At 46.1% G+C, this 25,247-nt stretch overlaps 1 protein-coding gene across 1 annotated transcript in view; it reads left to right on the plus strand.

Moving 5' to 3' along the window:
• The first annotated feature begins 6,375 nt into the window (after positions 1 to 6,375).
• The window catches only part of YPEL2 (yippee like 2), a 40,461-nt gene continuing 21,589 nt past the window's right edge, over positions 6,376 to 25,247 (plus strand). Inside the window, exons 1-2 of the mRNA XM_075112715.1 lie at positions 6,376 to 6,515; positions 20,360 to 20,672. Coding sequence (XP_074968816.1) covers positions 20,556 to 20,672 — 117 coding nt within the window. The 5' untranslated portion in view covers positions 6,376 to 6,515; positions 20,360 to 20,555. The remainder of the gene's footprint in view (positions 6,516 to 20,359; positions 20,673 to 25,247) is intronic.

Genomic DNA, 25,247 nt, shown 5'->3' on the forward strand with positions numbered 1-25,247 from the left:
TCTTTGCTCATAAAAGGTCTAAATGTAAATACTTATTGTGACTTCTGTGCCTAAAAGTGTATCATTTCCGAGATCATGATATATTTATAGTGTAGTAAACATTGAACTTCTGATGGTGATCTTTTTATGTGGATAGGGTTGCTGAAAAGAAGGGGGTATCTTTTACATACTCTGAACTTTTAAGAAATTATTGGCAGCAACGTCGGTTTTCTCATGTAATCATAGTAGCTGCAACTACGTGCAGCTAAATGAAGCCTGCAGAGGAGTTATACCTGCCTTTTCTGTGTGCAAATGAACTTAATTAAAACTTTTTAATTCAATTCCAATTTGATTTTTCTATAATTTAAGACAGAAACAGTCGTAGATAAACTTGATCAACAGTAGTAGATAAACGGGATCAGAAGTGGTCTCCATATGCGATGCTAGAAAACAGGGTAGAGAATTCTGCTGGTTCAGCAATGCAGTACGTGCTGTTGCTTCACTGCTTCCAAACAAAGGTCTGTCTGCAGAACAGGCGGCACGTGCTTCAAAGCAAGCAGCCTGTCTGTGCACCTGAAAATCCAAATAATCAAAATTTAAGATGGGAGAAGAGTGGGAGGGGATACAAATTAGATACTAAACTCTTGAAATTTTGCTTGAAGTAGATGGGTCTCATGTCATAATAGTAGAGGGAGAAACAAGGATGAAGATCCCAACTATACCAGCACGCCAGGAGAGCCGATTCTGTGTGTGTGTTTCTGGCATCAGCATCTTTTTGTATAAAGAACAGGCAAATTCTGTCTACTTCTCTAGGACTGTAACATGTTTAACTTAAAATTGAGTCTGTAGTTCTGTGTGGATGAAAAAAGCAAGGTGAAATGAGCCAAGAAATGCTTCTTATTTTAATAAGATTTTGAGAAGCATTGCATACACTAGTGTTTTGGATAGCCATGCTCTAAACTGAGAGCACTGGCCTTTGCTTTGCACTTCCGCGTAAAGATGGCTGCCTGCATCAGAGCTGCTTTCTAATTATTTATTTTTGCAAATCACGATCCTTAATTCCTAAGCACAGTAATGGATGTCTAAATAAATATCAGCTCTTTTCGTTTGAGGGACATGTGTTCTTTTTTATATATATACTCTTTGGTGTTTATCCAATGTAACGACTGACGGCCCAATTCCGCCAGTGTTAGTTGTAAGATTGTATGTGCACATTTATAATATTACAGGTCAAGTTTTGAAAACACTGACAAAATCGTCTGATGTAGCCTGGTTCTAGACATCAGCTCTGACCTATAATTAGGCTCATTAGCTTAATTACAAAATGTAGCAGTTCACAGAGGTGGAGGATATCGGATCCTGTCTCTGTGTGTATATCGTATCTGAATTGGATGGGGGAAGTGAAAGCGGTCGGTTATCTGCGCACGTAAGGCACTGTAGCGGAGGAACTGGCCTGAGTGTGAAACAAGAGCCTTCCTTGTGAAAGGGCTTGATCTATTTTTTTCACTTGGCTGATAATCATAATTTTCTATTTGGTCTCTGAAATGGTAAATACCTGATAACTTAGACTTAATTTTAAAAATGAACTTACTGTGGCCCTTAAATTAACCTCAAATACTTCTCAGTAATGTCTTAAGGACACTTTTGTTCAAATTAACTATCTCCCAGGCACAGTGAGTCTCCTACCTTTCCACTTTTGTAGAAGAATTGAACAAAAGATTGTGGATGATCAATGAAAGATCAGTGGATTACAGAGTATAAAAAGCCTTTGACAGGTGACAGGTATCTGCTTCTGAGCCGGGGACAGCAAACTAGTGTGTTTTGAGTAAGTTCATATTGACAGGTACTCCGCTGGTAGCCAGTTTCTGCGCAGTGTTGCGTTGTGTGTTGGGTGATGGTTGGCTGTAAATGCGGTGCTCCGATACCTGGGTGGTTTTTCTCACGATAAGCAGGTTAACGTTTCCTCTAGTCCTACAGGTAAATTTCCAGCTTTCCTTCAGGATTTCCATTAAATTACATCACATACTAGGTTTTAAGGTCAAGTGTAATTTTAAAGCCTCGAGGCCTCATATTGGGTAAGAGAGGTGAAGTGAGGTTTTTGTATGTAACGGTATTTAGCAACTTTTAAAGGATTTTGGCAGGCTGCTGAAATGATTGCCCAGATTGCTCTGGGCAGTGTTTTACTTCTTACTACATATTCTAAGTGGAGAGTAAACCAGAATAAGGAATTGGTGAATATTTTATTAATGCTTCCGTGTCGTTTAACATGGAAAGTATTCGTCTGTGAATCCATCATGTAACCTATCATAAACCTGCAGTACTAAGACTTGGTACTCAAGTAGAATATTCAGAAGAACTTAAGACTGTTTATCCAAAGCAAGAAGGCTTGAGGTGCAGCTGTTTTCATGTGTTTTCAGGATATACTTTTTGCATCAGTGAGTGAGCTCCTTGGTGTTGGTAGAAATCTCGGACACCCTGCTTTGTCCCCGGAATTCCCTGCGTGCGTGGAGAATGGATTGTTTTCCCGGCTGTGTGAAATGCCCTACTGAAAGTGTGTAGAAAACAAAAGCCACAAAACCTTAACAAAAGCAGATTGGCAACTGGGCCTGTCCCCCCCCCCCGCCCTCCTGCCTGCCCCCCCCCCCGCCTGCCCCTCCTGCCTCTTGCCGCAGGAGGCCGCCACCGCCCTGCTGATTGCTGCAGGTTTGCAGCAGGGCTCCGTCCCTCCCCACACAGCTCTTCCCAGTAGGGAGAGTTGATGGGGGAACAGCAGAGCCGAGCCGGATCAAAAGCGGATGCAGGTTCAGTTACAGATTTTGAGTTTTGCCGCGGTTCTAGGGCTGATTAAGCTGGACAGTGGATTTACAGCTGGTCGAGGTCATCACTGTTAAATGTGGAATATTGCTACGGGAGTGATGAGCACGCTGTGGTTAGTGCGGGTTTTACAGCTTCGCTGTCAAATGTCTTGGTCATTTCGGGGAACAAGATGAAACACTTGCTGTTTTGTTGTTGGACCAAAAATAGTGATGCTGCAAGTGGAGGGGGGCGGGGGGAACCTCCTGCTGTGACTACATGAGAACACCTTTCTTTGATCAGAATTACCTGAAGGTGTTGTTTCCTGATGTTTCTGAAAAAGTTTGAAGTATTCCCACTTTACAAATAAAGAAGACAGGCAATAATAGGCAAGGTATCATGAGTACAAGGCCAGTAACACCAGCTACAAATAAAAATTGGAAGTGCTAAGAAACTGATATTTTTATCAGATTTTAAGCACCACTTAATTCTAACGCAGCACTAAAAATGTTGAGGCAACCTCTCGATGAGTGTTTCAATACTTTTCCCCTCTTCCTGGAGTAGCAGAAGTTAGCCCCAGTCAGCGATGCTTTATCCATTAGGCTTTTCTTGTCTGAATTATAATTAAAGTTGAAACTGATGAAAGACACCAAGCAGGGAAACACTAGCTATGCTGTTCCAGCTCCAAAAAATGGATGTTTGCAAATAGAGAAATTAAAAATCCTGCTTAGCTGTTCAGTTGAAAGCTAAGCTTTCAAATAGGTTAGATCCAAAATTCAGATCTTTTTTTTTAAATTAATAAATTTCCCAAGAGCTTGGCCCAGCAAAAGCATTGATGCTGCTGCTGAAGCCATGCTCGCAAAGCTTGCAAACGCCGTAACTCAGGATCAAATGTGAAAATGCGACTAGAACCTTCAATGAGAAAGTAACTAGGACCCAACCAGCATTTTATTTTTTGAAAGTGAGTGAAATGCTGCTAATAAAGCACTGCTACACCTAAAAACCTTCCAGTTTTCATAAATCGTGGGGATTAGCACTGTTTAAAGAAGGAATTTTGGCACTTTTTTTATGGTCTTGTTTTCCTATGTGCAAAGCCCTGGATTTCCACGGTGGTGCTGAACTTCCATCAACGTCATTGCAATTCAGCACCGTCCTGAGGCAAGTTTATTACAACACAGAGCTCTGTGTGTCTGTACATATACGTAAAGAAACTTCATGCTTTTGTAAATAATAACGTATTTTTATTAGCCAACTGAAAATTCTGCTGCGCAGCTCACTTCTGGGTGAAAAAAAAAAAAAAAAACCAGCATCCGATTCATGGTGTTTACTTTGCTGACGGTTTCAACTCTGGGTACTTGCGGTTACTTTTCCGAAGTCTTGGTGATTTGAAGTTCAAGCAAATGTTTTTACCACTTCCTGCACATAACCTGGTCTGGATCTGTTAAGCATGGCTTTGTTTAGCACTGGCGAGATGGTCTAAACCCCCGATGTGTTAGCTGTTGCTGCTGGGCTTGAAGAGGAAGGAGGTTATCTAAGAAAAGAAGAAGCTTAGAGTAAGCCTTCAAAGTAGGCTCCTGTTGCTCTTGTAGCAGCCTAAGGATAATATGGCAATTTTCTTCTTCCTTTGAGGGTATTTAGTAGCTGGTGGTACCAGGTGCTCGAAATGTTCATTAAGAGCACATTTAAATTGTACTTGGTAGCACCGCTAGCTTACGGGGGAGGGAAATGTCATTCTGTATTTTAAAACAGGGTCTGTAGAATCCCTTAGCTCGCTGGCGTGCGTGTGGGTGATGCCATCAGAGGGGTGAGGTTTGCTTGGGTGGAAGGAAACTGTATTTACTTTGTATCACGAGGTAGAAGGTTATTTTTCTACCCGCACGTAATAAAAAAAAAAAAGAATATGACAACTAAGAGGAATGTTACCTTGTGCCGCCTCTTGCTTTGCGTGTATTAGAGTCCCTATATTTAAAGTATGGAACAGAACATTGCCCTAGCAGTGCCAATAATTACCAATTACTAGAGAATTGTTTAAAATATTCTCAAGAATTTGCTAAAGCAGAAGAATGTTAAAGGAGAATAAACTCATGAAGCAAATATCTTTCAGCTAATAAGATATGTAACTTTTATCCCTTGATGTGAGCAAAGGACAGATGGAAAACCCTGCTTGAGTTGCACCTTACGCAGCAATGAACGACCGCTACCGTTTCTCACGAAGCAGCGTGCCGCGCCGTCCTGAGCTGAAGCTAAAACATGCAGTGAGAAGCCTCCAAATCGGCTCGTTTGGAGCTGTGTGCTGTCTGTCTCTTAATCACAGTGCTTTGTGGTGACTGCATGTCATTTTGCTCTTTTTTCTGGCTTGGCTGTGTGCGTGTGTGCTGCCCTATGCATGTATGTATGTGCGTGCACGTATACATACACATGTGCGTGCTCAAACTGGGTCTGCACCATGAGTGCCTGCAGGTTTATGGGTGTGCAATTGCCAAAATCACCACTGAAATAAATCAGGGTAAGCGGTGGGATGAAGCTAATGGTAATTTCTAGGAAAAATATAGAATACCTTCATTTACGGTTAGTCCTCATGCTAATTATGGTCGTATGGTGCATTTGAGAAGGTGCTTTACCTTTGGTGGACGTTCATTATCTGCCTGAGGGCTGTCCAGGCCTGTGGCAGAGCTGTGCTGTGGCTGGGTCCATCCCAATTCCATGGGCTTCAGCTACCAGGAGAGGCGAAACAACCTCCCTGGAAAGCGGGCAGCGATAACAACCCGCTCTCCCCTTAGCGGGGGCAAACTGCTTGGGTGTTTAATGGCAGAAATAAAATGCAGTCCGGTAGAGAGCACGGCTCCCCCGCCGCCCCACAGCCCTCCGTCCTCCGCCTTGGCCTTCGCCCAGGGCAGCCCACTGCGTGCCGCAGCTGGGCGCTCCCCTTCTTGTGGGTGCAGGTGAAAATCGCTAATTAAAGGCCGTTTGAAAATTAGAAGTGCCTTCTGAAGAACTGGGGTGGGGCAGCGTTTAGGGCTCCCGTGAACCAAAACTGGCCACCTGTTAAAATTTTAGCCATCAGCTTTTGGGCCGTGGTTTCCCGCAGGGGCGCAGGCTGGAGCCCCGGCGCGCTGCGGTGCCCCCCGCGCATCTTCCCCACCCCGCACATCCCCGTGCCGCTTTTGCACGCATGTACAAATCAGCCACCGGCTGCTGCTGCGGCCCGGGGCCGTCCCTGGCGCCTACCCAGTGTGGGAGCGCCGGTCGTAGAGCGGCCCCGTGGGCAGACGCGGCTGCCCCCCGTGGGTCCCCACCACCATCCGCGGGAGCGGCGCCTGCGCCTTTAAGAGGAAACGCGTCTGTTTGTTATTCCCCCCCCCCGCGCTCCACGCCGGCAGCGCCAGGGCCGCTCCCATTGGCTGCTGCCTCCCCAGCTGCCGTCTGCGCGAGGCAGGCGGCGCGGGGGGGGGGTCAGTGTGTGTGTGTGCGCGCTGGGGGGGCGGGAGCGCCCCGCCGGCCTCGCGCTGTGATTGGTCGTGGAAAAATGGGCTGCGGCTGGTCGTAGCCAACCGACGGGGTGTTGCTATGTGCCAGCGTCCGGCGATTGGCGCGGGCCGGTGCCGGTCAGGGCAGGAGGCAGGCGGGAGCGGCTATAAGGGGAGGGAGGCGGTGGGAGGGGGAGGACGCTGCGGGGCTGCTTGGTCGCGTCGCGCCGCCGCGATCGCTCCGTGCTGGGGACGCGCTTGAGGTGGCGGCGGCGGGTGAGTGCGGTGGGGGGCGAGGGCCGGGCGGTGCGGGAGGGCGGTGGGGCCGGGGCCGGGCCGCTGCGGGGACCTGCGCCACAGCCGCGTCCGTCTGTCCCTCCCCGCCGCGGTGGGGCTGCGCGGGTTTGGCGGGGGGGGACACGCTTCCTCAGGGCCGTGCGGCCCCTCGGTGAGTCGGCCTCCCCTGAGGGGAGCGGGCCGGGGGCGTGCGGCGTCCCCGGCGCTGGCAGCGGCGGAACCGGGCGCTGCGAGCGGCGGCCTTTGTCTGCGGGGCCGGGCGAGGGGCTGGAGGCGGGAGGGCAGCGGGTCCGAGCCCGGGAGAGCGTCCAAGGGGCAGCGCGCAGACGAGGCCGGAGGGATTCGCCTTCGCCCGGGCTCTTCTAGCGAGGATCAACAGGAGGGAGCTGCGGGAGCGGGGCTGGGGCTGGCCGGCGGTGCCAGGCAACCCCGGGAGGAGGAGGAGGAGGAGCAGGGGATGGTTCTTCCTCACCACTCATCCTGCTGTAGCAGGTAAATGTATAATAAAAGCTTGAAACCATCAGGTGGGATCCGTGCTCGACACTACGGTGTGCGTGAGGCTCGTGACTCCAGGGAGAGGTGCAGCATCTCCGCCTGGGTGCTGGGTTTCTGGGGGCACCTCCGAGCCGTGGCCAGCGCGGCCAGGAAGGCTGGCTGCTGACCAGGGAGAAGCGCCCCGCCGCTGCTCTGTTTACCATCACCGCTGCTGGAGCCCCTGGAGACCAGGCCTTCCCCAGCTGCAGGCTGTGGCTCTGTGCTACAGAAGTGACATCACGCCTGGTGTGGCAAAATAACGATTGCAGGGCGCCTGGATCAGCCCCTGGAGAGGGCATCCACAGCCCTGGGAGATGCTCGGTGTCAAAGGCAGGCAGTTTCTGCACGTGGTGCATTGAAACCGGTCCCCCACAGGGAGTGGGGGTAACTCAGCTGGTCTGTGCTGTTGCTTCAACCTCTGGTTAAGGGTGTAGCAGCTTCCTCTTCTGCAGAGCGCTACAGCGAGGTCTGGGGTCAGAGGTTCACTGGGTGTCGAGATGTCAGGGGTCCTTTGTCTTGTGCTTCTCCACAGAAACTTTTGGTTTTGATCAGAAAACCTGGAGAAGTTTGAGATGAAGCAGCCGTGGAGCGAGCTGTAGATCTGTAGCATAGGATTTTAATGCTGATTTTTTAAGTCAAAAGAACTTGAAATGTTCTAGTTTAAAATGCGTTTTTAATGATGTAGAAACAGAAGTCGAAACCTCACCCCCTTCCCCCACAATTTGCTGGAGTGAATCTGTCCCCACTTTTTTTTTTCCCTGGACTCTGCCTTAAAATAAAGAGGAAGGCCCATCAAACCAGTGTTCTTAGCTTGCAGCCAGCAGTTAAGCGAGGGGTGGGACAGTACACCTGCCTTCCTGACACTGCCTTCCTCAGCGCCTGCTACACACTCCAGATAAGGATTTTCTGCTAATGCGTTTACAGTTACTTAAAGCTTATGCTGGGTAGCACAGAGAGGCCTTTGCTGAGTTAAGTGGTTGTAAACAAGCAAATACTGAGAGAGCTCTGCTTATAGTCCATGAGAGGATTCTGCCTGGAGAGGATGCATTTTGTGACTTCGTTCTTGCAGAGCACGCCCACTGATTTTGTTAAAGATCTCATCGTGTTGGGATCCCCGACTCTGGTTTCCTGTAAACATTTTTTGCTGTGTAAGAGCAGTGCTTGAATAGAGAATTAAGATGTTCTCTTTTTCTCACTGTATCCCCAATTCTTGTTTCCTATTGAAAGACCATCTGAAAGTGAGCCTTGTGCTTTAGAGCTAAAGTTGGAAGTGCTGAAGGGAGGACAGAGGCATTGCTTTCATCTGATGAAGGTGTCAAGGTTTGCTTTTTTTTTTAATTAAACTTTCTTTGCAGGTGTGTCCCTTGTGGTACCAGGTTCGGAATAACTGGCAAAACTGTATTGGGCCCTTGTGTCCTTAGTGGATCCATGGATTTTGAATTAGTGATTTCCTTTCTTTGCTGTTCGGTGTGGGTAGTTGAGTCAGGGTTGTATTGAGGAAGACGGCATCACTACCTGCAAATCCACATTCCCTCAGAGGCTCTTTGACTCATGGATTGAATACCTGTTGCTGAGAGAGAATTTAATTAAGGAACTGGTCACTCTGGTGTAGGTCCCGGCTAGCAGTTCAGAAAGTGTGTGCTCCTTGATCTAGCATGGTACTACACAAGGATTGCAGAGGAGTAAAAAGTATTTATTTGTTGTTCTTGCATCATGGCCTTGCCTTTGACCATGTGTGTGGAAGCCTCTTGAAGAAATGCCAATGAAGCCAGGCTTTCATTGGGCTTCGGTCATTAACTGGCAAACCTTTGTTTGCCTGAACTTAAGCAGAGTCTTCATTAGAGGTTGGCTATGAAGTGCTGGAGCACTGGGCTTCAGGAGTGATCACAAAGTGGAGTCTGGAATGGAGAACCAGAGTTCAGCTCTCTGAGCTGCTTTGAAGCTGATCACTGATGTTCAAGGCAGGATGGCGTACAGAGTGTATTTATTGCTTTGAAACCCTAGCAAAATATGCATCTTTTTTTTTCCCCCTCCTTGACAAAGACCTCTAAGCTGGTCCTTCAGGATGTTCCCTCTTTTCTGTGCTTGCTAATTTGGAGATCTGGTCTTCTAGAACTAATGACAGTAACTAAAGGCTAAGAAAGGGTTTCCTTTTCCTTCCAGAAGCCAAGATGAGTCCGTAGAAGAGGCGGATTATTCTGTCTCAAGGATTTTTACAGTTCTTTAGGACAGTTCTTTAGCTGGTAAATCAGCACATCTGTTGGTGGTGCGATGCCAGTTGAGGGCCTGGATCTCTTTTTACCAAAACAAAGGCATTTTATAGTTTGTAATCTTTGGGGAGAAGAAAATCCCAGAATGGCAGTGACTGGAAGGGCCCTCTGGAGCTCACCCCGTCCCACCCCGTGCTTGAGCAGGCACCCCCAGAGCAGGGGCACAGGGCCGCGTCCAGGCGGGGTGTGAATGTCTCCAGGGAAGGGACCCCACAGCCTCTCTGGGCAGCCTGTGCCCCTGCTCTGGCACCCGCACAGGGAAGGGGTTTGTCCTCACGTTCAGGGGGAACTTCCCGTGTTCCAGCTTGTGCCCGTTGCCCCTTGGCCTGGCGTTGGGCACCACTGAAAAGAGTCTAGACCCATCCTCCTGACACCTGCCCTTCAGATATTTATGAGCACTGATGAGATCCCCTCTCAGCCTTCTCTTCTCCAGGCTGAACAAGCCCAGGTCTCTCAGCCTTTCCTCACAAGGGAGATGCTCCAGCCCCCCTGATCATCTTGCTAGCTCTCCGCTGGACTTGCTCAAGCAGTTCCCTGTCCTCCTTGAACTGGGGGCCCCAGAACTGGATGCAGCGCTCCAGATGTGGCCTCACTAGGGCAGAGCAGAGGGGGAGGATAACCTCCCTCGCCCTGCTGGCCACACTCCTTTTAATGCAGCCCAGGATGCCATTGGCCTTCTTGGCCCCAAGGCCCCGGTGCTGGCTCAGGGTCACCTCACTGCCCACCAGCACTCCCAGGGCCTTCTCAGGAGAGCTGCTTTCCTGCAGGTCAGCTGCCAACCTGTACTGGTACATGTTCCTCCCCAGTGCAGGACCTTGCACTTGCTTTTGTTGTATTTCATGCGGTTCCCCTTGGCCGAGCTCTCCAGCCTGTCCAGGTCTCGTTGGATGCCAGCACAGCCTTCTGGTGTGTCAGCCACTCCTCCCAGTGGCAGAAAATACAGTTGTCTGGGTGGGTTGCTGCTCAGGAGTGCTGGGTCTGGGACTGAAAGATGCTCCCTGTTGCCCCTTAGTCCTTGTTCTTCATCCTGCGTGAAGTTTGGCAGTCAGTTCTCTCTCCGAGTCTGTTTTCTGCCATGTCTTACCTGCCTTCCTGTTCCTCATTTGTCGGAGCAGGTAGTTGTCTTGCGGTGCATGAGTAGCTGATTATTCTTGTGTTCTGGCTTTGCAACCCTCTACTTGATAGTCACATCTGCCAGGCCTCTCTGAAAGCGTTTTTACCTGCTGATACGGGACGTATTGGACATCGGGCGCAGCTTCATCTCCGGAAGCGTCACTGGACTGGCCAAGCCACTTAAGGCTGCAGGAAATAACATAATTAATGAGACTTAGTTCTCCCACATCTTGTACCTGACAATCTCAAGTCACTTGACAATGCTAATTAAAGCTAATCACACTCCTCTGTTTTTAGTAAATAGCTATTATCCCTGCTTCACTCTTGCTTTAACAAATGGTAGTGCCAGGCATTGTGAGTCATTGGAAGTTATGGGAATGCAACCCATAAGAGCTGCCTTCCGGTCCCTGTGCGCAGGCTTACATGTCCCACTAGAGAACGTTTTACACCTGCCCAGGTGTTGGTACAGCATGTTAAAAGGTGGGATGTTTTGCTGACTCACCAAAGTATGCAGCTTTTTAACTCTTTTTTCACTGCTGTTGTGAGTTGTACAGAACTAAACTGCCAAGGTCGAGCAAAGGCTATTAAAAGTTTCAAAAGCCAAGGATGCTTTAAATTTGCCCTTCAGAGAACTTTTTGATCCACTGAGAGGGAAGGCAGAGTGGTGTCAAAGCTGCACTCTCACTTCTCCTGTTTCACATCCGCAGTGACTTCATTATGAGGACAAAAATGTATGTGGTGAGACCTAGGCATTGCATAGCTCAGCCACAGAACTCTGGAATATTCAAGTTTCACTGATGAAATATTGCTAAAGGATGGTTTGAGCAATATGGTATTAAAAACAGATTGTCCAGCATCACAAAAAAAGATGGAGTTAATAATTAAAGGGGGGGGAATCTAATGAGAATCCCAGGAACTCCCAGCTCAAGCATGCATCAGTAGGCACAGAACTCTAAGAGGGGAGTCAGTTCACATACCTTGGCAGTAACATGCAGGCTAGTGAGGATATCCAGGAGGAACTAATGGCAAAACTTGGCAAGGTAAGAGCTGACTTGACCGTCTTAAACTAGATTTAGTTCTAAAGTATCTGTCATGTGAAGACTCAAGCTATAAATCTTCACCTGACTTAGCAACCCATATGTCAAGGGGACAATGCCTTCGATGCAAATGGAAGTGAAAAGGATGATGACTGAACTGCCACAGAGAGTACGTACCTCGTTAATACAGTAACTGTTGCATATAAAGTGTTCCTGGTAGATATCAGTCAAAATTCATCATCTTATCCTTAGCATTATTCAGAAAGAGACAGAGGTAACAGAGTAGAAGATGAAGTCACTGTCTCTCCCGTGACAGACGTGCTTCTGGGCGGTGCAAGGCTGGTTAGTAGATGCTTCTGGGAAGAACCCTCCGAGCAGATGAAAACTTAGAGGATTGGACAAGGGGAGTTTGCAAATAGTGAGTCATGACAGGCAGCTATGGCACATCCGACTTTCAACTAGAAATGACTTTGAGGATATTGGAAGGATACTTGAAATAGATAAACATTCTCACAGTGTTCCCTGTCAGTACCCTGCCTTTATCAGGGAAACAGATGATCCATCCAGCAGACCAAATTAATTGCATCCTAGTCATACCTACGTTTGCCAAAAAGGAAGATAATAGAGCAATGTAAGGAGCGCAAAAGAAATGTAATGATAAGAGGTGATTTGGATAGCTAGACTGTTCCACAATTAAAGCAAACGAGGAGGAGAAGTTGGGAAGCTAAAGAGTGTTTCCATTTTGTCAGTAATTGGTCAGTTGGATGGGAAGAGCTTTCCCTTGATGTCGTTAGTTCAGGTTGGTACTAGAATAGCAAGACAAGGGTCATCTTTCATTTTGTAAAACGCTGTATACGGGTAATTTTGGCAGAGTATGATGTCCTTCATCCATGACTCCAAATGTGACCATCAGGTTGAATGTATTTTATATTTTTATTTAGGCAGAAAGATGGATATGAATTGAAGAGCTACATCTTACAGTATGTTTGAGCCATTGCCGTTGTCTCACTCAAGTGCATCATGTCTTGGCCAATTCAGATGAAGGACTGTTATCCCATTGCGGGGGATGCTGGCATGAGTTTTCGCAAAATGTAAAGGAGGAAATGGAGTCATTTGTGTTTTAAACTAGTTCAGCTTGCAGTTTTTGTTTATTTGTGGCACAAGTGGGATTCGCTGGTAGGAGCAAAAGTAAGTGCTGGCTCGGTTCGAGTTTCTCCCGGCCAGCCATGATGCTTTTCTGCATATATGTTTTCTCCTGTAGTTTGGTAACGCACGCTGGCATCTATTGTAACTGGTTATTAAATTCGGCTGTGATGGAGCGTACCTGCAAAGCAAAGGTAGACGGCTTGCAGCTATAATGCTTGCCATGCTGCTTGCTATCAGCAGCGCAGGCTCTTCTGCATTGCAAAGATATTGCTGCCAGGCAACTCGTAGGAGAGTGGGAAGAGAATTCAGCCAGAGGTGTCAGTCATTCCTCGGAAGAGGCTGAATCTTGCAGTCTGTATTCATGTGGTTGCAGAGGCAGGCCCAGAAAAGGTAACAAATTTTGAAGCCAGCCCTGTGAGATGGTGTATGTTGTAGCTGTCCTGTACCATTTGAGATGAAATTGTAAAGGAAAGAATTTGGTGAAAATTTCCAGAATTATTTCCCTTCCCTTCTTCCCAGTGGTGTCTGTGGTGTGCCTGAGTGGTGTGCTTTGTTCTGAATAGCGGGGAGGGGTGAGCTAGCAGTTCTGACACTGAGCTGTCCGAGTCCGGCCTTGGATCTGTAAACGAAGTAGGAAAGTTCTCATGGTCATTTTGTCTCTATAGTCTGCAGCCAGGAAAGGAGCATCTCTGCACCGTCTGCAGTGAGTTACTGTAACGTGTCCCTTTGCTTTCCAGTCAGTTGCGCCCTTTAGTTCAATACAAGAAAGCTTTTGCTTTGAATGCAGGAGTCTTCTGGGCTTGCTTCTTGCCACACAGTTGCACTTGAGCACCTGAAAACGCACTGGTGTGGATGCTGCCTATTTAAGAAAAAAAAAAATAATGCAACTTTTAAATTTGATTTAGTCTCCAAATTGGCAGAAGGTAAATCAACTAGATAAAATATTTTCAAAAATTACTTTGGTTTAAATAAGTTATGGATTAATAGTGTATACACTGACAAAGCTAGACAGACTTAAAAAAAATTCCAAACCAAAGCAAGTTTTAAGGATTTGCTGTTTGTTCTTCTAAAGTTTTCAACTCATTTTTATGTACCTTCCACATCATAGAAAGCATCTCCATCAGAGAGAGACCAGGAAGTTTGTCTTAAGGGTGCTGGGTCTGTTTTTGATGGGAAGAGTTGTGATAGACCATAGACTGCCACACTGCCGGTTTTTAAAAAAAGAAAAGGGGCAGCAGGAGGGAGGAAGGAAACCAACGCCCAACCTTTAAAAAGCGATGAATATAATTGCAGTGACAGTTTTGACAGGTTCAGTATTGATAGCTATTCGGCAGAATAACAACTCTGATTTTTTCCTAACAGGCTGGCTGTGGTATGTGGAGCACAGCAGGTGCAGCATGGTTGGTGTCGTTCCTGTCCCTGATTCACTATGGCCAGATAGTCTTTAACTGCTTCTTACTGAATCTCTTTTTGATGCCCTCTAGTGGTTACCTGGCGATTGTCTGCAATACTGTGTGCCATCAGTATCGCCTTTTTGCGTCCATCCGTCCATCCATCTGTCCATCCATCTATCCAGATCCTTTTTACCAGAATCATAAATCATAGGATCATAGGTTGGAAAAGACCTTTAGGATCATCAAGACCAGTGAAGGGTGCATCTCCAGTGTGCAGAAGAGAGAACTAGGGCCTGCAGGAATTAGGTGGCTTGCTAGGGGATATCCAGAGGAATAATAAAGGGAGTTAAGTATATTTCTAGTTGAAGGAGGTTGAAGTGAGAAACCTGCTCCATCCTATTATTTGTATTGCAATTGTGTCCATATATCTGATAAAAGTAAATGCAGAGGATTCCTGCTGGCCATCTTCCAACATTTCTCTTGTTTTTCCCTCTCCAAGGGCTTGCAGGGTTCGGAGAATGAGCTGAAGGAGTACAGGCGTTGGAGAAGGACGCTTATGGTTCATGTGTCAGTAACGAGTTTGTTGATCATGCTAGTACTGCTGAGGTGCGTGCAGTGTCATCTTATCAAGTGTTTGAAATTGGTGCATTTCAGAAACTTGATACTGAAAGAGTAAAGGTACATTGTGTACACCCATATGCTATTTAAACGCCTTTCTTGTCTTTCCCTTGTGTTCTGTGTTTAAATTCAGAATGGTCATCCTTTCTTTCAGGGCCTTTCACAATGTACTTCCTACCCTCCTACCTTCAGATGATCTGGCTTCATCTTTTCCAGAGTTGTTGCAGGTCTGTGTGGTAGTGAGGATCTACAGAACTGCCCCAAACCATGACTGATTGTTGCAGTGCTCCATCATCAGGGTATGAAAGCTCCTGAGCTGTGCCAGGTCTCTCAGGGTTCAGCACCTGCAATTCTGACACTAATTTTTGTTCCATAGGGAAGACCAGGAAAACTGGGCATTAAACCCAGACTCCAATTTCAGCGTATCACCTTAGAGACTACCTTCCTCCTTCAAACTGCAATGCGTTAAGCAATTTCCATGTCAAGAAAACCCTCATAAGTCAGCATGCTTACCTCAAGCATTTTATTAGAATCACACCAAGACCCCAAAGCAATGCAGGCTGCTACAATTTGTGACCTTGTAGAACCGGAGAACTCTCCAAACCCGATTCCTCTTGTGCTTTCATTGCGCTCAGCATAAGTACGTCTCTAGCTCTTTCTATATTAATGAGAAGAGACACCAAAGAAGAAAGGTTGAGTTTCCAAATAGACTTTTTTTCGAAGCTACTACAGGCAGCTTTCTATAGCATTTACTGTGTTCTAATGCATATATAACTGGCTAAAGTTTCTTATCTTAAAAATCAAATAATCCATGAAAGAAACCCTCAGACCCAACAAACCTGTTGTTTGTCCTGCCAGAATGAACAGGAACATTTGCATCTGAGCTGCATTGCACATGGGCTTTATGCAAAATTAGCCCTGTGGGTGATGGTTTTTATTCTCTGCCGTTGTGGCATATGGACTTCTACAAGCAGTAGCCTTGTCTAGCAAGTGTTTGGCACAGACCTGGGGTTTCTCTTTTTTTGTGTTTCCTGAGTTTTCAGCAGCTTCATGTGAAAGGTGGCTGTTGGACAGGTGGAGGGTGAATACTGAACCAAGAAGTTGTCTGAATGATAAAATGTGTGTCATGTTTTTTCCTTCATGGAGGTGGCATCTGCTTAAAACTTTGCAGGATTAAACAGGGCAGCTCTAACATATGTAGTGCCTGGAAGCAGTACGTTCAGCTGATTCTCTCACTGATAACCACAACAAATGGTGTCGATAACCTTTTCCCCATGAATTTGTTCTTTTTGTCTAAACCAGTTTTCTGACTTCTTGTGACCTAATATGCACAGATTTCCGTCCATCGGCTTGAGTGCGTCCATCCCAGAGATAAATTTCTCTTGAAGAATGGTAAAAGAAAAATACTGGATTGTGTTGCTGGTGACGTATACTCATCTCTCTAACAGTATTGGGCACGATGATAAAGTCATCAAAGCATCTTTTTTTTTTTTTTTTTAAAGAGTTAATGGAATGACTCTGCTAATGCCTGCTGTCAGTGAGGCTGATGAACATTAACTCATCATTCTGAAAAACCAGAGGCGCAGCCTAAAGTCATCCCCATGCCTTTGTTCTACAGTAGAATGAATGCACCGTTAGCTGTTAAACATATTTTAATTCAAATGTGTTTGCCACGAGGACAGAAAAAAATACCAGAGGTCGGTTTTTGCATTGCTGAGAGATGCAGTCCTATTTAATACATTTTGAGATGATATTCAAGAGAGAAATGGGTCCTCACAGGCTAGTAGCTGTGCTCGTAGGATGTAAGAATGCACTTCCTATTGTTTTCCCTCTTCTCCCTTACTACGATGAGGACGGAGCTCTTGGTGGGTAGCGTGCACAGGCGATCAGACTGTCAGTCTGAATGCTATATGAAGGTAGTGCCTTTATAAAGTATGGCTATCATATACAAGCTTATCTGAAGTTTTTTTTTTTTTCAAGGCAGTTTCTTACCTGGGTTTCCCACCAAGGTCTTAGTTTGCAAATCTTTATTCTCTCCTCTGTTTTAAGCAAAGACATCAATTCGCCTTCTCAGCACAGCACTGAGAACAGGACTTGCAGTTAATCTTAATCTGTGCTCTGATACCATCTCACTTGAATATTTTTTTGTCCACGTCTAAAAGGTCAAACGTTTTCGCTGACATTCAATGTGTTATGAGGTCAAATAGATTAATGCTCATTAAATGCTTTTGCAGAAAGCTGCATGCAGCAGATAATTTGTGTGTGCGTTCATTTCTCTGTTCGATAAATGCAGTTGTACTGTTTCCTGCTTTACTCTTCGTTCTGGAGCACCGATGCTTGGGAGGCCTGGACAGAGGGGTCAGCAAACAACAAAACAAGGGATTGCTTTTCTCTTATTCTGATTGGGTATCGTTTATGTCTCCATTTGGCTTTGAGGCTGCCTGTGGACTGCTTTCTCCAGCTGTTGTGCTGCAGTGCTAGGCAGCTGAGCAGAAAAGAAGTGTTCGCAGAAAAGAAGTTGGGGAGTATGGGAGGGAAGTAGTAACACTGATGAATGGTATATTTATCAGTGCTGAAAAAAAAGGAGAAAGAGGGGACCGCACCATTTCATTACAAATCAATGAAATCTAAGGTTTAGACACAGTCTTGTCTTCTCATTCAGAAATCAGGTAAAGTGATTGCCAGTCCTTTCTTTGTGCTTTCCTCTAGCTGGTCTGTCCAACATAATCTGTTTCTTTCAGACAGGGCTTGGTGCTTTGCTTTGGAATCCAACTGCATTTGGCCCCAGAAAGAGCACACTTAGTCTCCTCCTTCCTTGTACTTGGAGGACAAGGCATATGGCTCACAAATTCCAGGCTGTGAGATCTGTTACGGCTGGGATATAGCGTATCAGCTGCTGAATCAGGGGCTTGGAATTTGGGGATGGTTCTGTTGTCTTGTGACTGTAAAGGTTGGCACTTTCTTAGTTCAGGACAACTGGGATGTGTACTTTTACTTACATCTAATCAGCAGAAAGTAAGGAAGGGATTCCTCTTGGTTTTGCATCTTGTTTCTACCCTGTAGCAAACCTAAGAGTTCAATCCTCAAGGTGGCCCTCACCTTGGAGGGGAAAACAATGCTATCTAATGCAAAACTAACTCGGTTTTGATGCAGTTCTGGTGCACATGGAGAACTGGGGCAGGATGCAGGTGAAGACTGCCCGATTTTGTCATTCTGCGATTCTGTTTCTGTTCCGCAATTAGCGTAAAGATCTTGCTGAAATCCAGAGATGCAGCTACGCACCTAAGAATGCACAGGCAGTCTGCTTAGCTACAGGTTGGCCAGATAAATTCCTGGCAAGGCCCTTTTTGGCTGAGCAAGAGCAGGTTTAGTTCCTAACAAGCTGGAAAGTGAGCCCTTCTGTGTCAAGATGGGTCTTCCAAAGCTCTCACTGTAACTTTAATTGGGAAAGGTTAATCTGATTAGTTAGTGTTTGCAAAGAGCTTTAAGGATGAAAAGTGCTATGTAAGTGCTGACTATTATGATCGTGGTAGATATGCTTTATCAGCAGTTTGCAGATGAGTAAGACTCTTTTTTTCCCATTTGAATGTAAGGGATCTGCCTTCTGGAGAGCAGAAGAAAAGTTTTCTTTTTCAGATTTAAAAAAAAAGTATAGCCTGTTGTCTTACTGGCTTCTGCCTCCTGTTGAACATGGTGCATGGTCATAATAAAATGAACCTTTGACTGCACCAAGTGATGCCCATGTGAGCCCATGACAACCCTCCAGTGTAGCACTTGTAAGAACTGTTCGCTGGAGAGCGTGCAGATAGTGTGCCCGGCTTTCAGGGACTGTCCAGCTGGCAGTAGGTTCAGTGGGTAATGCTTTCAGAAATGCTAAAGCAACTTGGGTACCTGGAATCTTCTTTTTCAACAATGACAAGAAGACTTAGGAGCAGAAGTGTTGAAGACGGGTTTCCATAAATGGCGCTTTGGTAGCTAAGTGATGAGGGTTTTTTGCAGATCTCCCTGTCTGACAGTGATCACGCTTTCCAGCAGACAGCAGTGATGGATTCTGATTTTTGTTGTTGTTTTCAGTATGGCTTGGACAGTTTTGTCAGGGTAAGATACTTCTGACTGATGCTAACACTGGGCAAAAGAGATAATCTAAATGGGATGCTTATGAGTTCTGCAGGACTGCCTCCTACAACCATTTTCTTGGGCCTTGCCTTCAGTTCCCCAATTGACTTTGATTTCCATCCTGCTGTTTTGACGGTTTCCCTATATTTGCTTAGAATAGCCCCAGTCCATCCATTCTCTGCAGCGTACCTTGAACCGGGTGTGTGGCTGGTGCTCTGTCGGGGAAGACACGTCCTCCTGAGCAGCAGCAGAGCCAGCTTAACACACAAATTCTGGGGAGCTATTTTAGCAGTGTAGTGACCTGGGCTAGCTTTATTCTAACCTGGAAGCTGAACAGCTATCCTCCAGGCAAGTTACTGGTACCAGCTTAGAGACCAGCTCTTAGGCTTTTGTACTTTTCTGTTTTGTCCACTTCAGAAACTTCCATTGCAGGTCAGGTGTGGGTTTCTTATTTCTTGGTCTTTTCATTTTTTGGGGGGTGTTGGTATCGTTCCAGTATTTGCTACGCAAAGTGCAGACTCAGAAAGTGAACAGAATCACATGTTTTATGGAAAGGAAAATCCTATGGGAGGAGCAGCCAGAGTTCACGATTAATTTCTAGAGCATGCATGCACGCCATGTATCAGGGAGGGAGGGGAGCTGCTTCCTTTATCCTTTTTGCTTCTTCCATCCTCAAAAGAAACATTTGTAGCTGGTGAGGCTTATAGATGTGGGATCTGAAAAACTGATTTCTGCCGACAAAAAAAGACCCAGACTTGAGAGCTGCCTTGCAGGTTGTCAGATGATGTCAGATTGTAAAAAGGCGTTTCATCCTGAATAGGATTTTTAACTGTCTCTTGCTATCAAGAATAGCCTTCGGAGGCTGCTCCTTGCTTTGACTGCTGTCAGATGTTCTGAGTGGAAGGAAAAAAATAATTCTAGAGTGCAGTTTATAGAGTAGCTTCTACCTTCACAGCTTGCAGGGAGTTATAAAGGAGAGTATGATGAATTAATCCTCCATTTCCCATGTGGAGACTAGGGCAGAATGGAGAGGAGAACTGGTTTGGTGACTCCTGTACTTTCCTGGTGGCTGAGGAAACCCACGTCCAGCTCCCAGCTTTTCCGGGGAGTTGCATCAGTGAGACACAGGGCAAGCAGCCGCAGGGCTGACTCTGGGTCCCGACCTTCCCTCTAGCTAACAGAGCCTGGCTTCTCCAAGGGCTGGTGCAAAGTTGGACCTTAACGTGTGCAGTTCCCCAGAGGTGTTTAGGAGACTAGGCCTGATGAAAATCATCTTTTTAGCTAGCATCTTTGTGGCTCTGTAGTCACTGCCAAATCCGTTAAGTGTTGGAAGAATGAATAGAGATTGCGAGCATTGGAGCAATATGAAGATGGTAGATAATGAGCAGGAAGGTGTGAGGGCAGTCAGCAAGTCAGTGGCTGAGCTGTGAATAAAACTCTGTCCTCCGTGATCTAATCCACAGACGGCACACCCGCCTCCTGGCTGCTGTGACTCTGCTCTGCTCTCCTGGCCAAAGGCTAGATCGTCCTGTGGGCTAGGAGACCACGGTCACCTATGTGAGCTGAGTGTTCTGTCTGTTCTTTTTTGAACATAGGTTTGCGTGAAGTCCCCCACTCCCTCTGCCTGAATCTCTTCCTCTGAAGCTGTCACCAGCGTGTGGAGCCTGCCCCACACCCATCACCTGCCAAACCACGGCCTTTACCTGTGTCTTCCGGTGTTTCCCGTGCGACCCATCCTGCGGGAGTGCCTCCTGGGCCACCCCAGAGTTCACGCAGCGCTCAGTGGCTCCAATGGTGAAGATGACAAGGTCCAAGACTTTCCAGGCATATCTGCCTTCGTGCCACAGGACCTACAGCTGCATTCACTGCAGGGCTCATCTTGCCAACCATGATGAGCTCATTTCCAAGGTACGTCCATGACCTCACCCGCAGGTGCTGGGCGGATGCCTCCTCCCCAGGGAGCAGAAGGGTGCGTTCGCTCGCACTGCAGGTCAGTTGCTGTGGAAGTGCCTGGCCTTAACTGATACTGCAGTTTTTGCTTGGAAAATGGGCTCTCAGCCTAAAGGATCTGCTTGTGATCTGCCGGCTTTGTTTTAAGTGATCTTGGAAATAGCTGTAGGGGACAGATTTCCAAATTCAGGCCTCTGGAGTGCTTACAGGTGATCTGTCTCTTCCCACGATACCGTCTCCTCCCTGTCATTTCCAGCTGTAACACTGCGCTGATGGCTAGGACTGCGTAAATAACCGTCCCAATACTTGTTCGCGTACATGCTTGTCAGCATAGCCGAAGGGTTGTTGCATGATCATGATTTGGAGGTGAAGTGTCTGGAGATGTTCTCTGTTAAACTGGGAGCTGTACCCAGCAGCTACACTAAAGCCCCTACTTAAGGGAAGGTTCTCTGATGCTTCTACCAAAATATAATACAGCTTTCCGAAGGTTGATGAGTTGTTGCTCAGACACACCTGGTTTTGCCAGTCTATTAACAAGACACTTTGCAGTGAAAAAACAAGGGAGGGATGGAGGGCTGGTAGGACGTGCTCTGAGCTGGGGAGGATGGAAGGATTCTGTCCTGTCTTCTGATCTGTTGATTGCAAGGGAAAGGGTCTTGAAGGTAAGCTAAAGCTTTTAAGTTTTCAGAGCCAATAAATCAGGGGCCTTTGTTGCAGAGGGAGCAGGCCAGTAAAAGGAACTCTTTCTGAAGTGCGAAAACTAAACTTTCTTAGAGCATCTATTTGAGCTTGCAGTGCCTGGCTGTAGTCAGGCATCAAGTTTCCAGGTTTTGACTGCTTTGGCAATCGACTGTTCCATAAAGTTTATTCAGCTTATAAAATTTGTGTTCAGAAAAAGCAGACCCACCATAAGATTTATTAGCTGAGATGACAGGAAATTGCGCTGTGAGCTCTGTGTGTGTGTGCGCACGTGCAACTTAGACCAGTTCAGCTTCTTGGAGCAGCCTTGAGAGAAAGGCCAGGATAACAAGGGACAGAGGTGCTCTGCCCGTTAGAAAGTACATAGTGCTCCCCCCCTTCCTGCTTGCACAGATAAGATTAGGTTGTGTCACCTTGCACCAAGGGCATCTGTCTTTACAGGGTGCTGGCACCTCAGCAGCTGTGGGGGTCCTTTTGGATTCTCTGTGTTGGGTGCTCAGACCTGTCTTCTTCCGCTGGAGGCTGTCTCCTTCCTTTTTCTCTTGGTTGTTGCATGGGCCAGGTTGATTCGCACCTCTGCAATGCTGTCTCTGTGCCAAAAAAATGGAATTTAAGTATTCTGGTATGAATAATGGTGATTGCAGACTCCTACAATTTTGGCTTTCGAAATTTCTGAAGGGCCAGACTTCCTATCAGGCTATCACTTGTGAGTCATTCTGGGCCTCCTGGGGGCTCCTCTTGTTCTGGTACAATTGCAGTGGTTCTTAGCAGAGCTGTCCTTGAGGGCTCCAAAGCCTCAGGCTTTTAAAGAGGAGCAGGTTGCACATTTCCTCAACAGAAAGAAGTTTTGAAATGTAAATGTAAAGAGCAGTCTGTGGCTAGGCCTGGATGTAAAATACATTCAACCTCTTGGACCAGCTGTGTGACTTCAGGCTCCTGTGCTCAGCTGAGATATCTGTAAAACAGGGTAGCCACTCCCCTGCCTTTTCATTGGGAAAGTTATTACCAGATGGATTTTGTGTTGGAAAACAATATGCTTTACTGAATAAAGAAGGAGACTTGTTTTACTTATTGTTTTTATGGTGGATTGGAATTTGTGCTCTGCTTTTTTTGACATGGCTGGTCCCCAGCCAGGGAAAATGCAAGGCTATGCATGCCCAGTGGTTTCACCTTTGACACTTCCTTCCCCTCCTTGTTCCATGTCCATGCTCCTGGTTTGCTGTGCAATGCGGGCAGCTTTGCAGGTAAGTAGCTTCCAGCAGGGCAACGCCAGTGCTGCAGACTGTTTGGAATTTGAGCTTCTAGCCATCGAGGCATGCAGTAACTGCCCAAGAATGCTGACTGCTAAAATGTGGGCACGGGAAGGAAGGTATGAAAGCACAATGTGATGCTGTGTGTATTGAATCATGGAAGTATTAACCACAGTGTGCTGTGGTGCTTGTATCTGCTCCTTCTAAAAGTGCGTTGTAGACTGTCATGTAAATTTATAATAGTGTTGGGACCGCATCGCTGGTGGAGCGCTAGTGGGTCATGCAACTTGAATGCAAAAAGGTTGGGGTTTTAGGTTTTATTTCTCAGTCTTATTAAGGGTTACCCTTAATAAGACACATTCTTTGTATAATTGAAAACCTTATAAAAGTAATGGTGCAATCATAATTTGTACAACTGGCTATTACACTGAGAACAGAAGGGCAGTCCCTGCCTCAAGGGGTTTCCAATATGTGTAGAAACTTTCCCAGGCAAACTTAAATAGTCATCTTTTTATCTGTTTGAGTTAGGTTTTAACAATCTCCCTGAGGTCTTCTGCAGTTCTTTCATCACTGCCTTATATTAGCATCTGAGAACCAGGCAGTGCAATTGCCGTGCTTGTTTTCCATATGAAAATGTGGCAAACGGAAGGAAGAAACAAGTGCTGTGAGGATTGAAAAGGGAGTGGGAGATTTTGTCAAACCAGAGTGTTTCTCGGTCTGCAGTGTATCCCATCTTGAACCTGACTATGTCACTTTAATCAAGGCAGCCCAAATGACACCATCTTTGGAAACGTTCCCCAGAAAACAGGCTTTTATGTAACAGCAGGGTGTTGGTGGTTTGGCTTGATGAAATTAATTCCTCTACTCCTTTTGCCCCAAGTTGTGCAGAAGCCACATGAGAGCTGTGCTGCTTTGCATGTCATGAGCTTTTTAGCTCCTTTGGATACATACAAATTGCAGCATTGGCTCATGCCGTTGGCTGAAACGCAAGCTGGAGCTGAATCCCAGCATTGTTCTGTGTTAGTCCATACTTTATTTCCTCTTCACCTCCAAGTTTCCCCTCTTAGCCCTTTGGCACCAGTGTTAACTTACTCTGACTTCAAAGTGTTTTGCCAGGACTGGGTATCTGAAACTCTTTGACAAATATGCCTTGGCAGTGCAGTTTTTGCTTTTTTTTCTACTTAAGGAGAGCCTTGTGCGTTAAAATGGGTAGAAGGTTCCTCAATAAGCCATTCCTATTTAAAGAAAATAATCAATGCCCAGGCTTTTAAGAAAATCTGAAGCTGTTACATGAACCCAGTTACCAAAATGTTGCTTGCTTACTCGGCCTTTTATCTTCTGCAGCTGCAAGGGGAGAAAGTGGTTTAGTATGTCGGATTTGTAATAAGATCTAAATTGTGGGTTGGATCGTCTGGCCAAGAAAGGTTTTAGTGACTTGGGAAATATAAGGTGATCAGATAGATTGGGTGGAGTGAGTGAGTAGTTTTTCTTTATAGGTTCCTTTTGGTGTTTGGGTTAGCATGAGTGGAGGTTCTTGTTCCCTTGTAGCAATGCATCATTTAAAAATCTGTGCCAAATTTAGTACGTACTCTTCTTTCATTGCTTTTTCCAATGCCTAAGTGGACTGAGACTTTGGGAACTCAACCTTGCCCTGAAACGGATTCCTGTGCAACCTTGAGTAATTCACTTAATGTCTTCTGTTCCTCCTTTCCCCACCTGTACAATTGAAATGCTGCTGTTTTGTCCAGTCCCCTTGGAAGATAAAGCTTTGGAGAAGGTACTGTCTGCTCTTATGAATTAGTACAGTGTGTCCTAATCCTCTTTGGCTTTACTGTAAAAACAGAAATACCATGCCAGGCGACTGTGTTAAAGAGCATATTTCAGTGCCTTCCAATTGCCAAAAAATAAGTGAAAGATACTTGTTGTTACATATATCCTTCCCAGGCACAACACACCATGTTTTTTAGAATGTTTAAGAAAAATACATATTCAATAATCAATGGTGGCAAAACCTCTCCAGGAAGGAGACGGAGGGGCTTTTCTTGAGAAATGTGCCTTCCGCATAATTTTCTAGCAGGGCCCGAGGGAACAGCTAACATAATAGACATTCAACAGTGAAAATAGCACCTTTTCTCTTTCCCAAAGTGGCAGATGTGGTTCTGTTTTCTACCTACTCTATGCTATTCAAATTCCTTGTCAGCCTTTTCTGTTTGAATTCATACGTGCCTGGTGTCCAGTAAAAAAGGATGGGAAGGAGAGCAGAAAGATACAGGCCAAACACAGCCGCGTCAGTGTCTTGGTTGCTGACTTTTTTGCTATGTGAACAGTAATTCAGCAGAAATGTCCCTGATTATAGAACTATGTAGGGAATGTTTTGTGGGCGTCCTGCAGTTTCTTTTTTTCATGAATTACTGTGATCCAACTGCTAAACATTATGCAGTGATGTATCCTCTGAAGTTAGCCTGAGGCTTGCCGAGGAAGTTTAATGTTTTCTTTTGATGTCTGCATGGGACCCTTGCTGAACATGAATGTGAAATCCTTCAACATGCAAGGCTGCAGTTCCTCCAGCATTGAGAATTTAATA

The sequence above is a fragment of the Phalacrocorax aristotelis genome, chromosome 18 (assembly GCF_949628215.1).
Source record: "Phalacrocorax aristotelis chromosome 18, bGulAri2.1, whole genome shotgun sequence".
In the NCBI taxonomy this organism is placed as follows: Eukaryota; Metazoa; Chordata; class Aves; order Suliformes; family Phalacrocoracidae; genus Phalacrocorax; species Phalacrocorax aristotelis.